General features: G+C 36.0%; 1 protein-coding gene across 17 annotated transcripts in view; it reads right to left on the bottom strand.

Moving 5' to 3' along the window:
* LOC142031643 (sodium channel protein type 2 subunit alpha-like) overlaps positions 1-10,702 on the bottom strand; it is a 59,199-nt gene extending 48,497 nt beyond the window's left edge. For 9 of the 17 annotated variants that reach the window (XM_075029322.1, XM_075029324.1, XM_075029330.1 and 6 more), the window contains exons 1-9: positions 10,436-10,702; positions 6,729-6,847; positions 5,739-5,828; positions 4,109-4,237; positions 3,321-3,412; positions 2,110-2,382; positions 1,750-1,813; positions 733-874; positions 374-580 (exon numbers count right to left, since the gene is read on the bottom strand). In XM_075029322.1, the coding sequence (XP_074885423.1) occupies positions 374-580; positions 733-874; positions 1,750-1,813; positions 2,110-2,382; positions 3,321-3,412; positions 4,109-4,237; positions 5,739-5,828; positions 6,729-6,847; positions 10,436-10,702 (1,383 nt within the window). Of the gene's footprint in view, positions 1-373; positions 581-732; positions 875-1,749; positions 1,814-2,109; positions 2,383-3,320; positions 3,413-3,508; positions 3,601-4,108; positions 4,238-5,738; positions 5,829-6,728; positions 6,848-10,435 lie in introns of all 17 variants that reach the window. The other 8 variants (XM_075029318.1, XM_075029331.1, XM_075029333.1 and 5 more) reach the window with 4 other exon arrangements.
* Between the last annotated feature and the right edge of the window lie 4,005 nt (positions 10,703-14,707).

The following is a 14,707-nucleotide window of genomic DNA, read 5'->3' as shown; positions in this document are numbered from 1 at the left end:
AGCAAGCCTAGCAGTTCCCACTCAGACCATAAACCAGAAGTTCATGCTGTTCATAAGATCTGTAACATAAAAGCATCATATACTATGACTACCTAAAGTCAGGTTTCTAGGATACTCTTATCACAAATATTTTACTTTTACAGTCTTTTGGTGAACTTAGTAGCATTCTTTTCTGTACCATTAGCTTGCTTTTTTGCTACTTGGTTATTTCCTGATTTTCATTGGCTATTTCCACTTTTATAACTTATGTGTTAAACAAGACTTTTTTCTTTCTGTAATTCATTGCACAATTTATAGGTGTTCTAATTCTTAAAAGATTATTATCCTTGCCTTAAGAATAAGGCTGTTCAGAAAGTACAATTTCCATCATTACCTGAGCTTCTTCTTGCTGCTTCCTCAGTTGTTCCAGCATCTGTTGAAATTCTGCTTCTTTCTGCTCTGCTTCTTCCATGGTTGCTTGATTCTGTTCTTCATAGGCCATGGCGACCACAGCCAGGATCAAGTTGATCAGATAGAAAGACCCCAGAAAAATCACCAGAACAAAAAATATCATGTATGTCTTCCCAGCAGCACGTAGTGTCTAGGGAGTAGAAAGCATATCTATGTATTATTCCACCACCTATCTTTGTTACTGCAACAGCATTATGCTTTCAGCTCATGTACAAATAAGCCTATTTATATAATTTTGTATGTCACCTACAGTTTACTTTTTATGTCATAAAAATTTCTTACCAGCTGATACAGGTTTTCCCAGAAGTCCTGAGTCATTAGCCGAAAGAGCGACAGAAAAGCCCAACTGAAGGTGTCAAAACTTGTGTAACCATAGTTGGGGTTTCTACCAGCTTTCACACATATATATCCCTCTGGACACTGCCTATGTGAAAACCAAACAGGAGGTACTTAGTCATAACTTTTATGTTCTTCTAGAACATATTAATTATCTTTTGGAACAATATGCATTATTTTTCCACAGGAAATCCATGAATTACGATTAAATTCATTCAGAAAAAAAAGTCCTAAGAAACGAACTAATAAGAGAGTAAATGAAAAATACCCTTTCCATCCGTTCACTGGTTGAAATAACCTAAATATTTAAATTCTCCTCAGTCACATTTTGCAAATAGAATCTTTATTCCAAATTAATAATTTCCTGGCAGAAATAATTGCTAGAATGTTGTTAAGGTTACAGACAGATTAAACAATATTATTAGCTAAATCCAGTTGTACTTTTAGACATCTCCCACATAATGCTGAGATATTTTTTTTTTAATAAGCTTCTTCACTGTTGCCAGTTAGGTATCAGAGTTCAGCTAACAATTCTAGGCTCATAATTGGGCACATGTGTGTGGCAGAATTTGCCATTAATGAAAAAGAGTTAGGCTTGAAAAAAAGATTCAGTCTTTAACTCTGTGCTTTCTTAATATTTTACATATTCTCTTTCTCAGTTCTAACTTTAGCTTTCATCCTACTTTCTTTAGTTAGTACATCTCAAAAATAGACTTTACAAGAGTTCAGATTTTATCATTAACACCAACATAATTTTCCAATCAAGCGGGAAGAAAGGCTATTAATGAGTATTTTGTTTAGCCAGAGAGTGAAATATTTTGACTTAGGTAAGAAATCATTGTTTAGCAGCAAAACTGTAAGTTCTGTAACACTGCTAAATATGGAGTTGCAACTGCTGTGGGTAGGTTTCATGTTACTGCTTTTTCTACAGAACATAACAGAGGATTTTTGAAAGGGTCTTACCCTGCATCAGAGCTATTACCACAAAGTAGGGCATCTCTTTGTCCTTCCAAAATGTAAAAATGAGCTGTGTAGAAAGCATTAGAAATATAAGTGAATAAGTCAAATTAACCTGAAAGTACTAGAAAGTGAAATAAAAATAAATTGTATAAAATCAAAGTGGTTAGCTGCTGGTCACTTTGTAGTTTGTTTAGGAACCCTTCTGGTTATTGTTTATTGTATGTATTTTATCTCTGTCAGTCAGTGACTGTAAGCAGTTCTACATGAGGCAGAAATAGAAACCGTTCAATGTTTGTTTGATCACAAATAGTTACGTGCTATAGCCACAAATATATTAAGAATAGTTATATCAGACATTCTTACTTTCATCCTCAATGTAATCCTTCCAGTTAAATGTGCTCACTGTCATATTAACAAATGTACCATTTTCATCCATTGTGCTGTTAAAGTAGGAAATAATGTTTATTTCAAAAGTAGAATTGTCTGGAGGCCACTGCAGGCATTTATTCCTCAAGTTGCCCATGAACAGCTGCAGCCCTATTAGTGCAAATACACTCAGACAAAACACAGTCAGGATCATAACATCCGAGAGCTTCTTCACCGACTGAATTAGGGCTCCTACAATAGTCTTTAGGCCTGCAAAGAGAAAAGATCCATAGATTTATCAAAGAGTATCTTTGTGCTTCCTATATAATTAAGATGTCATGCAGACACTTAAAAAGAAATTATTTTTTATTTTTCAAAAAGTAAAGCTTCATGAGCAGCCTCAGAGCTTGTGAGGATGAATGAAAGAAAAAGATTCTTTTTTATGAATATGCAATGTACATATATTCCAATAAATTAAGTATAAAAAAGTTGTTCTCAAGCAGGAAATTTTATCAATCATGCTTTCCTGTTATAGATTTGATTTTATTTCTTAATTTTTCTCTGCATTTAATATTCTGCCAATAATTCAGTTTCCAGTTAATATTAAATATGACTTCACAACAGTTTGAAGACAGAATGAGATAGAAAGGCAAGTAATTTTGAGGAAAAAAAATTAATATTATATATGACTTTATAACAGTATAAAGATAGAATGAGATAGAATCGCAAGTAATTTTGAAGAAAAAAAATAATTTGTGTTTGATAAACTTTCCTGTGCAATATTTATCTCCTGTTTTGTAGCTTTTTTTGTTGTTACTTGATTGTCTTTAAGACTAACGTCAATTTGAAGTGGTAAAATAAAGGAAAAAATTCAAAATCAAGAAAGCCATAGCACTAAAGCTTTATTAATGTAAAATAGGCAATTTGTCATAATAAAATGCAGAAAAACAAAGCAAAACAACCCATAGGCCTCATATTTTATGTTTCATGCAACAATCTGTTAAACTCAAAGGCTGATTTTGCAAAATAAAAAAAGCTAATGCTGAAAAGGCAAAGAATCATAATCCAGGCTTATGATCCGTGCCTTTTTTTTTTTTTTTTTTTTTTTTTGGCAACACAAGCAGCAAACAGCAAGACTTATGCTCAAAAGAAGTGAATTCAACTTCAATGGAACGAAAGTCAGCCTCGGTGTTTAACCTCGCTCTCACCTGGAATGACTGATATTGTTTTCAAAGCTCGGAGAACTCTGAATGTTCTCAACGCTGAGACATTGCCCAGGTCCACAAACTCTGTCACATATCTGTAATAGGGGAGTTCACACACAAACACAATGACAGCACACAAATAACAGTTGGAGATACGAGGGGCCTAACACCTTACACCAACTACTTCTTACCTGGGATTACAGAAATAGTTTTCAAAGCTCTCAATACTCTGAAAGTTCGAAGAGCTGAAACATTGCCTAGGTTTACAAATTCTGTTACATACCTGTAGGATTAAATCACAGTTATTCAGAATTGAGGCAGAGCTTATACTAATTACGTGGGTCTTCAAAACCTCTGTGGCAATATTAGCAATCATGCTTCCAAATTTACCTTTCTTTTCAGTACACCTCACTTTCATTATTTATTTCCATCAATTTTGTTTAAATTTCATTGAAGTGAAGTTCACTACTTTGTATTTGAACAGCTAATTAAACTAACTCTCTTGTAATAGGACGGTGACATAAAGTCAAAGGGATGGCTTCCATTCTGGTGAGCAGAAAAATGTAGGACATGAAGTTAGTGTCCCTCAGCAGTAATTACACTAGCAGCTGACACTCTGTGCTGGCTCCTGCCATATTTTACTTTGATTTATGAGTACTAAAATGTGTGATATGGTGTCTAAACTTCACAGGTAGCAGAAATTAAATACTTTTAAATCAATGTATTTATTATAATAATATTTGCCGCTAATTTCATGCCCTAAATGCTTAAAAAGTTCTTAAACCACTTACGCCATTAAAATGACACTGAAGTCAAGCCAGTTCCACGGGTCTCGCAGAAAAGTGAAACCTTCTAAGCAGAAGCCCCTTGCAAGAATTTTGATAAGTGATTCAAAGGTATAAATTCCAGTGAAAGTGTACCTGAAAAGCATCAGAGCGGAAATAATGGATTTTTGCATACTTATGCTTATAGACATTGCCATGCTTCATCAAAGATGACTTACAAGAAAAGTGTTTGGAGGCGAAAGAAGGGAATTATAACTTAACTTGCCCCAAACACTTAATGTAATCATTGTTCAGTAGATGAAATGTGAACCTGACACGTATATAGTATTCATTTTCTAAAAGGTTGATTTAATCTCAGTTTTTGTGCTTGCAAATAATTTCAGACTCTAGTATTTATATATACATTTCAGACTTTGATATTTATATGTACATTCTCTGGCACTCACAGGGCTGCCTCTTAACTTGCATTCACAAATCAGGTAGATCTCCAAGTGTTACAAAAAATGAATTTTTTTTTTAATGTCAAAATCAGTTTTGTGAAAATCAGTTCTGGATAATAACTATACTCATGCCTATAATACAGGTTTATTTCATATATAATCATTAAATATAAGAAAGTATGCCCAGACTGTTATTCTTGAAGATGTGGAGCATGATTACGGATTTGCCTGGTGTGGGAACAACCATTCATCTAAAAACATAGGATAGTCAGTTATAATCAGGATATTGCAGGGACTTCCAGAGACCTACGTGGGTCTCTGCAGACCTCCAGAATAAAGGAAATCTACCTACAGAGCCTACTGTTCTTTCAGACTTTCAGCTAACCCTAACAAGCCATAGTCACAGTTGAGCATACTGGGAATGGGTGAATTCTGGTGCGGTTCCTAAACATAGCATTCAGAGTAAAATTCCTTAATGCAGTGAAATAAATAAATAGAAATCAATAATGGCTATTGGATAACAGGAGGAAATGAAAGAAACCACAAGTGGTTAGGACCAGGTTTTTCATGAGTGGCACTACTGCAAAGGAAAACATAATATTTCAAAGGAAAACTTGTATCTGTATTTTTTTAGAGAACAAGGAAGAGAAACAGAGATACTTGGTGGTTTCCTTACATCTGTCAGCTCTTTGTTACTCCTTCATAGGTAAGGCCCTTTCCTCAGCAGTTTGAGATCCCTGTGGTTTGGGTGTTTTGTGTGCTTGCTGTGGCTGGCACTTGTGAGTTCACATCAGTGAGCCACGATGAATGTCCCACGGTGCTAAGATCATGGATACTCAAGCAATACGTGGCTGGCCTCACCAATGACATGCAAGAATTTTACATGCACATTTGAAGTTCTGGAGCTCCTTTTCCAATTTACAGCTCTGAACACCCAAGGACAAGAGCTTGTGTTTGTACTTCACGGTAGAAGTTCAGATATTCCTCAGACATAACTTTAAAGAACAAGGCATTACTCTTAAAGCATTTACATTATTCAACAGGAAACCAGAAAGATATTGATGATCTCATGTAATCTGATTCTTTGTGACTCTGGAAAAGCCCATTCTGGCATGCAACTTTCCATAAATGCTTCTTGTTTGGAGTCACACAAAAACAAAGATGTAACAATAAAGAAGTAAAAATGTTTAACTTACTCTACATTCTTTGTCCAGTCTGGAGGGTTACTCATGGTCATAAATACACAGTTGGTCAAAATAGTGCACATGATAAGCATGCTGAATAATGTAGAGTATAGTCAAGGCATGTAAGTCAACAAACTATGACAGTTTTATAACACTGAAATAATTAAAAATATTAAGTATATAAAAATATGTAAAAATAAAGTGACATTCTAAATGAAATCTGAAAATAAAGCTTTGCACATAATTTTATCTATTTTAAATCGTATGCCATCTGGCATGTTATGGTGCACTTACTGTAAAACAATGCACTACTTTTATAATTATGGCAGGTTTAGGATTTAAATGAAACTTAAACACATCCTTAAGTCTGTAAAAATATGAAATGAGTACCCAAACATAATTACTAATTGAAGCCAGAGGGGATCATTCTAAAAGATTTTTAGGAAGAGGTTGGTTGTTTACGCCCAAGTTGTTCTTTGGACATAATTGAAATCCATTTGAAGATATTCTCCTTTATTCTGACCTGGATCTTTTGTAGGACACCTACCCCCATGCTGAAAACACAATGCTGAAAAAGTATGCCTGAAAAAGCAGCTGTTTACCCATGCTCTTTTGTCCTTGCTAAGTGAGTCTCGTTCATGAATAGCGCTACTGGTCTTGGTAAAAGTGTGACCTTAGATATGTTCAAGTGCAATGGTTTGTTACTAATTTGGCCTTAGCTGCAAGGCTTAGTATGGGATCAGGTCTCCTTTTGTATATAAAGCCTGATACTTAAACTCTGACAGCTTTAGGTGGTTCAGTAGAGAATTCTCTCAGTAGGAATGAAGATCATACTGCAATTCACATCTGATCATACTTAAAAAGCAGCAATATCACCATATGTTTAGTTAGCATAGTACACCCACATGGACATAATTTGTATATCCATATGAAAAGTATTATTTCAGTAATTCAATAGTTTTAAATGGCAACCCTTAAATCAACATTAAGAAAAAAGGATATGAATGTACCAAAATCTTGATAGCAATTTTTCTGATGGGATTAAAAGGAGTTAAAATGTACAAGGCAGATGTGGCACTGAATCGGAAAATTGCCTTTCCCTTATTCAATACTATGAAAGTCTGCAAAAAAGAAATACAAAATTAAAATACAGTGTTGACTACATAAATCTTTACCTCCTTCTAAAGGATTCCATTCTCTGCCTGTGAGGTTCAAGTTCCATTCTACTGTGTACCTGTGGTAGGAAAACAACTGATTTCTATGAATACAGTGGGTTAAGCCTTCCACAGAAAATTCTCCAATTTGCTGAATTTCCCAGCATGTGGACTGAATTCTGATGTTGTTAAAACCAGTAGGAATTATCAGCACCAATGTCAGTTTATCAATATTAGCAAAATGCAGCATTCCATCACTAAAGTATTTTCAGTTTTATTTCTAACGAAGTCTTTGATTAAAGTCAGAGTTTCAAATTAATTAAATACACTCTACCTTGTGAGCAAACATGAACAAAACCAAAACAGCAAAAGGACAATTCAAAATGCCAGTTGGTGTTGGAAACAAATACTTGACAGAATTATATACACATATATATGTTGACAAGGAAAAACACCTGTCACTAAACAATTAACCATAATTTAAAAATAATTTTGCTTTCATTTTTTATTTTTAAATATTACCAATATAAATTCTATGTATTTTCTAAAAATGTATCTGTGAAAAAAATAAAAGGGATTAATAAATTGCCAGCTGTCATCATTCTGACCAGTCTGAGACAAATGTGCACCAGAATTTGGCATCCTATAACTACAAATCTTTTCTTCAAAAAAATGCTGTTTTCATTTTTAACAATATGCTCTTATTTTCCCTATATGTAAACACCAAATTTAGGTAGTTATTATCTTTTAAAATTTGACCTGATAAACCTACGGTTCATGTTCATTACATTCTGTTCCTGTTGGCGGTCATCGCCTAAGTGTTACCGTTTTTATTCCAAGTGTATTCATGTGTGAGGTTTACTGGCATCTTTGGTGCTGTTTGAAATTTCTTCAGGACATGACTATTCTTCAGTCCTTTCGCTCTTTGTCGACGGTAATGGCTCTGCTTTGTGTTACCATAATAGAGTCTTTGTTACACTCTCAGCAGAGCTATATAGTATCACTGTTCTACATGTTGATTTCCATTCTCTGTAAAAACTTGGCTGTGATCAGAAAAATGCTGCCCTCTCCGTGGCCTTTACTGCCTATCTGGTCTGCCTTCTCCAGGAGAGAAAGCAAACCTCTCTACAGTAGGAAAGAAAATAGGTAAAGGAGTGTTGCCGGTGCCTGTTCACCAAATAACATCAAGCGTAGCACTAAGGGTGACAGAGAATGAACTCACACTCATTGGCATTTCTCTCTGCCCTACAGTCTTTCACCCAGCTAGAAATGCTGGAAAGATGTTGCCTGTCCCAAGGTCACTGCTGCAGCAGGGCCTGAAGACAGACTACAATTCACCTATGATTTTCTCTGCATTGACAAATTGATGATTCTAGTTCATCATTTAAGATGTCCATGTGTTTTCTGTCGAGGACATTAGGCTGGTACGTAACTTAAATACAGATGTCACCTGTGACAACAGATTCTGCAGCTTACTAATTGCTCTTATAGATGAACAAGTCCATCAGTAGTCTGAGTTTTTACACTTTTGTCCCCCAAAATTTTACTATTTTTTCTGATCATTGGAGGTTAGAAAGTATACTTCAGTACTTCTCAGGTTTTCTGATACTTCATTTGTAGAAGACTTGTTTAGAAAACTTTATTCATGAACTTATTTATGCAACTTTGTTCCTGAATTTTTTTGCAGCTAGTCAAGAAAAGGGCTTTGTGTACACAATTATATTGTAAGTAAGAATCTGCATGGAACTGTTGATATAACCAAAACCATACAAATGAAAATAACCCTTGGCAACACTCCTTCTCTGAGTTTTCATGTCTTTAGATTTCCCTAATAATGTTAATATTTGTATTACCTACAGCACTGTTTATTTAACTTTGGCAACTGTTAGGTGATGCAATTTCATATGGATTCTGCTTTCCCGTTCCTATTACTGAAGCCATAATTTTAAAAACAGTTTTGCAAACCACAAATATAGCCACTAAATGGAGAGTGCTATTGGCATGATTTTTTCCTAACAAACAAAGTAAGTTTCTTTACAGCTTGAAACATTTTATGTCTTCATTTTTTTGTAGTTGCTCAACATCAAGTTTCGTATCTCGATGGCAGCCCGTAATGCTTCAAGCCGTCATCAGAGCAACTCTGTCCGTTTTCTTCTCTGTTTCAGAGAGACAGGAAAAGATAATCCCAAGCACTTGTCCATAAAACACCTTCTGCATTTTTGAATTTAGGGTTATCATCCACAGCTTTACCTTCCTTCACTCTCCTTAGCCACAACACTTCGCAGGTCTGTCAGGAACTGAGAGAACATCTTGACGCTGCTAAAGGAGCATGTGGAAATAAGCAGATAGAGAGTACAGAGGAGAACCTGCTCTTACTGTCAGCTGTACCTTTCAGTAACTTGTGCAGCACATAAGGTATTTTTAACCATTCCCAGGCTGGACTGTTTCAGATCCTGGAGGAGTTTAACACAGTCTACAACTGATCCCAGCTACGGAGATATATCTTGTTTGTTACATGTCTTTCTCTTAAGTCATATAATGGTAGTCTGTTTCCAGACTGTATGCATCATTGCTACAAGACCAAAGACTATATACTCTGCTGCAGATCCTGACTTTTAAACGGTCGAGAGGCAAACTTTTTACTTGAATGGATCTGTTTGAACTAGCCTTTCTATCTCCAAGTCCCTGGCTTGCGCATCATGTGAAAATGAGGACTTCGTATGACTGTGCAAATCGGAAGGGGAAGTACACCTCTTTTAGGAGTTTACTTTCTTCATGGAGCACAACTATGCTATTAATGGTCCAGTTGTGTTGTAGCCTCACACATGTAACTCAGGCACTTTACTCTCACAAATCATAACTCTTTGCTCTGCTCTTTCTGTATGAAAACTCTCAGTTAGTCTTCAGAACAACAAAGCTATTGTTTTTCAATTCCTTCATCAAAACCTAGCTTTTCTGTGGTGTCTGCCACAGGCTTCTAATTGACAGCTGTGCAGCACAGATCTATCATAGCAATTCCAAGCACCTCAAGCAACAGTTTTCATTGTGGTAGTTTTATATGACCCAAGACTTACACAGAGTCTCTATATGCTACATATATAGATAGATATATTTTATACATACATATATAGATATATTTTTACATGTGTTACATAGCTGTAACAGAAACAAAGAATATGGTTACAGCCCTTTATATCACTAACTTGGATGGATGCTACCTGGTTATCTACAACTGTCTCCACTGCAAAACCATGCTTGGAAAACCTCGTTTGTCACATCTGGTCTTACTGCTATATGGAAATGAGGAAAATTCAGTCATGCTCTCAAGTTCAGGCAAGCTCAGGAAGCGATATCTTCTGTACAATGAAGTCAATAACAAGTAACTCAATGGAAGCTGAAGGAGTCACAATATAGAAGAGCATAAATCAGTTCTGTTAAATGAAATGATGTTTCTGTGTATTTAGTGGCTTCATGGCTCTAACCTCATATCTTGTGATTAAGCTTTTCTAGTATAGAAAACTATATTCTATTTTGTGCAAAAGATTACTCACTCACTTTTTTATTGATATAATATGGGTCCAGGTCTTCCAAAGGTTCAGATACCATTCCTGGAGGTATGTCACCGTAAATAAATGGCAGTGTCTTTCCTGCCTCCAAGTCACTGTTTGGTTTTGGACCATTTTCATCATCATCATCTGCATGTTCTTGCTTGGGCTTTTTAGCTTTTTCTTCTGCAGAACGCTTTTCAATAGCTGCGAGAGAATCTCTAGTAAAATAGCGGAAGCTTTCAGGTCCTGGTGGTACCAGCAGTGCCTGTGCCATGTTTTCATCCTGCAAATTTAATTACTTTTAGCCTCTTGCATAAGAATGACCTATAAAAGAAAATTAGATAATTTAGGAAAACTACATTGTACCATGTCATGGTTTAACCCCAGCCAGCAACTAAGCACCACGCAGCCGCTCGCTCACTCCCCCCACCCCCAGTGGGATGGGGGAGAAAATTGGGAAAAGAAGTAAAACTTATGGGTTGAGATAAGAATGGTTTAATAGAACAGAAAAGAAGAAACTAATAATGATAATGATAACACTAATAAAATGACAACAGTAATAATAAAAGCATTGGAATGTACAAATGATGCGCAGGGCAATTGCTCACCACCCGCCGACCGACACCCCGCCAGTCCCCGAGCAGCGATTCCCCACCCCCACTCCCCCCAGTTCCTATACGAGATGGGACGTCCCATGGTATGGAATACACCGTTGGCCATTTTGAGTCAGGTGCCCTGGCTGTGTCCTGTGACAACTTCTTGTGCCCCTCCAGCTTTCTCGCTGGCTGGGCATGAGAAGCTGAAAAATCCTTGACTTTAGACTAAACACTACTTAGCAACAACTGAAAACATCGGTGTTATCAACATTCTTCACATACTGAACTCAAAACATAGCACTGCACCAGCTACTAGGAAGACCGTTAACTCTATCCCAGCTGAAACCAGGACATACCAACAGAAAAAAACCCATTTGCTCAGAAACCCTCTCCAGGCCTGAAATAGAAGCAGCATATTTCAAGGCTGAATGAAAGTTAAAAGCAACTGTTCAGAATTTATTTAGATATTTTATAAATTATTTTTCACCTTTTTCCTGTTGGTCTAGAAAAAGACACTACTTCTGCCCACAAACACTGCTTTGCCTGTGTCCTTAGACTCTCCCAGTTAGAGCAAAATACTGATACAAGTGTTTTAACTACATCTTTTTTTAACAGAAGTATAAATGCATATTCTATGAAGTACTCCTGAAAATTTTAAGCCTATATTTTACATTAATACATTTTGTCTTCCTGTATTTTTTCAAGTATCAGCAATCCGACTTTACAAACGTAAATGCTTTCATTAACCAAAAAAGTAGTTTCGTACGATTAATGCTGTTTAAATGACAGAACTGAATTATGGGAGGAACAAACATAATTCTTTCTTACTGACAGTTTACTGTGCTGAAGGTTAATGTTAGAAACCAAAGCAGGTTAGGTTGCATTTATTGACTGTTTGTGAGCTGTGAATCAAAACCACAAGCCTTTTAAGTAAAACGAAACAGGATGTACAATCAAGACTATGTGGGAAAAGAATGCTGTTCCTGATTTTTTGTAAGGCAAGTGTCATAATATTATTTCAGACTAAAACTAGTTTGAAATCTAAGACTCTGGTTCCCTATGAATGTCTTTGGTGCCAGTGCTGGATGATGTAGTCCCTGCTGCTTTTTCTTACCCTCTGCACCAAATTCTCCACTCTAAAATAGGTGTCTTTACAAAGCCTAGCATTGCATCGGCTGAAAGTAATGTTCTTTTCTGTCTTCCAAGTCCTTCTGCAGCAGGACCAGCTACTTAAACTGATGCATTGTACAGCACAGTGGAGAGGGTTGAATGGCTGGAGGGAGGGAATGGCAGAAGACAGGCAGATCTGCTTAAGGAGCAGTGGCACCAAGTAAGAAATGATAGCTTTATTTGATGTCTACTTTGCAAAAGTTTGTGGCATAGTGTAGTAATAATAATTTTAACTATGAAACCCAATTCTTAAGTTCTAATTGTTTTTTCTGTACCTGAAGCCATGTAGCCTTCCCTACGTTACCTCATGAATGTGCAACTTCTATATTCTGGAGTTGCCACATCTAGATTTGAGACATAATATTGTATTCATTCTTATTCATTCAATAGTCTTGTTCCTAAAGCTTCTTGCCTGTCTGGAGCAGTTTGTAGAAATTGCACACATGCACACACACAAAGTGCTATAGTAATAATCTTATGAAAAAAGTGCCTCAAAAATTCAAATCCTGTATGAAGGTAGAGGGGGATGTTAAAAAGTGCTTGAAGAATCTACAATAGAAAACTGGAGGAAAGACATTAAATAGCATATTCCTAAATCTGAATTCCCAATACAATGACATAGTGGGTAAACCTGCTCCTGTGCCACCTCAAGTCTTTGTCTCTGGCGTGGGTTCACAGCACAGCATCAGTGTGTACAATCAACACTGAGATCACTGAAATAATTGAGTCAGTCTAGATTATAGCACCAAGCATCTAAGTAACACAAGACAAGAACTGAGGTACCTGATCATAAATTCATAAATAAAATATACTGTAATGTAGACATGGAGAAAGCTTTTCTCAAGGAAGAGCCTGGAGAACGATGAGTTAATGTAATGTGTAGAATCACAGAGATCCTGGAGGGGCTGGAGGTACTGATGCAGTATAAATTGAAAAATAAATTGTTAAGCCAGCCAGAGTCTCCAGCAGACAACCTTATCACATGTTGCTATACTGAAACTTCTGCTACTAATTTGTACTTTGTACAAGATAGAAGCCTTTGCTGAGACCTGTTTTTTATTAATGCAACTCCCAGTTATAAGGATGCTAAACTCAAAAATTGTCCTTTATTTGAGAATTAAAAGCACACGCATTCTCTGGATACAGTCCACACTCCCTTGATTATTGCTTCTGGCCATCCAGGATAATAAACTAAGAAGATGTTTGAGGTTTCCCTTTGGTCTTTCTGAATAATTGATTCCTTTATTCCACATTTTAGGCAGGTCTGTGATTCAAGTTGTTGACCTAGGTGCCTTTTCTGTGAAACTAGTCTTAAAAGATGTACCCTCCCAGAGTCACCAGTGGGTCTGCCTTCTCTTTATAGTTCAGTGCATTTGGTTAGGCTGCTTTTCATCCGTTAACACCTATGGTTATGAATGCTATAACAAAATACATTGTCCTCACTAGAAATATATGTATTTGTATTGCTGGAAGTCCACAAAGGGGCCAATGGATGACTGGGAAAAGTAATATTAGCAGACTTGGGATTTCACTGTGTTTCTCAGACAATCATTAAACATACTTTTAAAAAGTTTTCTTGACAATTTGGAAAGATTACTTGACTCCTGCCTCCACTACTGTCTAGTGCAGTTATATCTTTCCTGGCTGCTGCTATTACACAAGAAGGTTTTTCCCATACTAAATATGCCCCAAGTGTTTTCATTCAGATTACAGAGTTTAATAGATCAACACAGAAATATGTGTTTGATTACTGTTGCTACACATGTAGTGTTTAATAGAACAATGAAACAAAAGTAATTCTGTTCCATGCACTGAGCCCTGAACAAGCTCTTAGCAATCCTTAAACTATGAACCACTTGTTTGTTAGTGATAGCTTCCCTCTTCTTCCTTCACTAGTTTTAAAACTGCTTGTTATCCGGTAACTAAACTGCCAAGACATGAATGATACTGGGCAGAATTCAGACAAAGAATTCTGTATATATAGTCATTTCAGAATAGCTTTCATTAAAAAAACAATCTTTAAAGGAATAGTCTCAAAAATAGATGTGGTCCAGGCCCCTCAGTACATGATACTGTTCAGCAAAAAGAACTTTAAGTATTTGAAATACAATTTGGGCCTAGATACCATATGTATAATGGTCTCTACAATTCAGTAGATTTCATTAGAAAAAATAAGCTCCAATTTATTAAAGACATGCTTTTGCCAAATAGATCCATTTAGTTATATTTGAGCATTGCATTCCATAAATCCTTTTCCAGTTTTCCTTCAGTCCCTTTCTTTAAATAATAAAATTGAGCAATAAACAGTATCCATATGTTCTTAATTTTATGCATATTTCAGTTAATTATATTATGTCCATGGATAACTTGTTAAATTTTATTTTTTAACATAATTACCTTCTCACCATTTACACAGAAGATGACTCAGAAAGTGAGTGAAATATCTGTGCTAATGATGTCAAATTAATTTTTGTGTGTCTCTGAAAAAGCCAGAAGTGGCCTGAAGGCATCTA

Source organism: Buteo buteo, chromosome 5, assembly GCF_964188355.1.
Source record: "Buteo buteo chromosome 5, bButBut1.hap1.1, whole genome shotgun sequence".
NCBI lineage: Eukaryota > Metazoa > Chordata > Aves > Accipitriformes > Accipitridae > Buteo > Buteo buteo.
The sequence above is the reverse complement of the archived record's forward strand: the minus strand, read 5'-3'. Positions and strand labels throughout refer to the sequence as shown.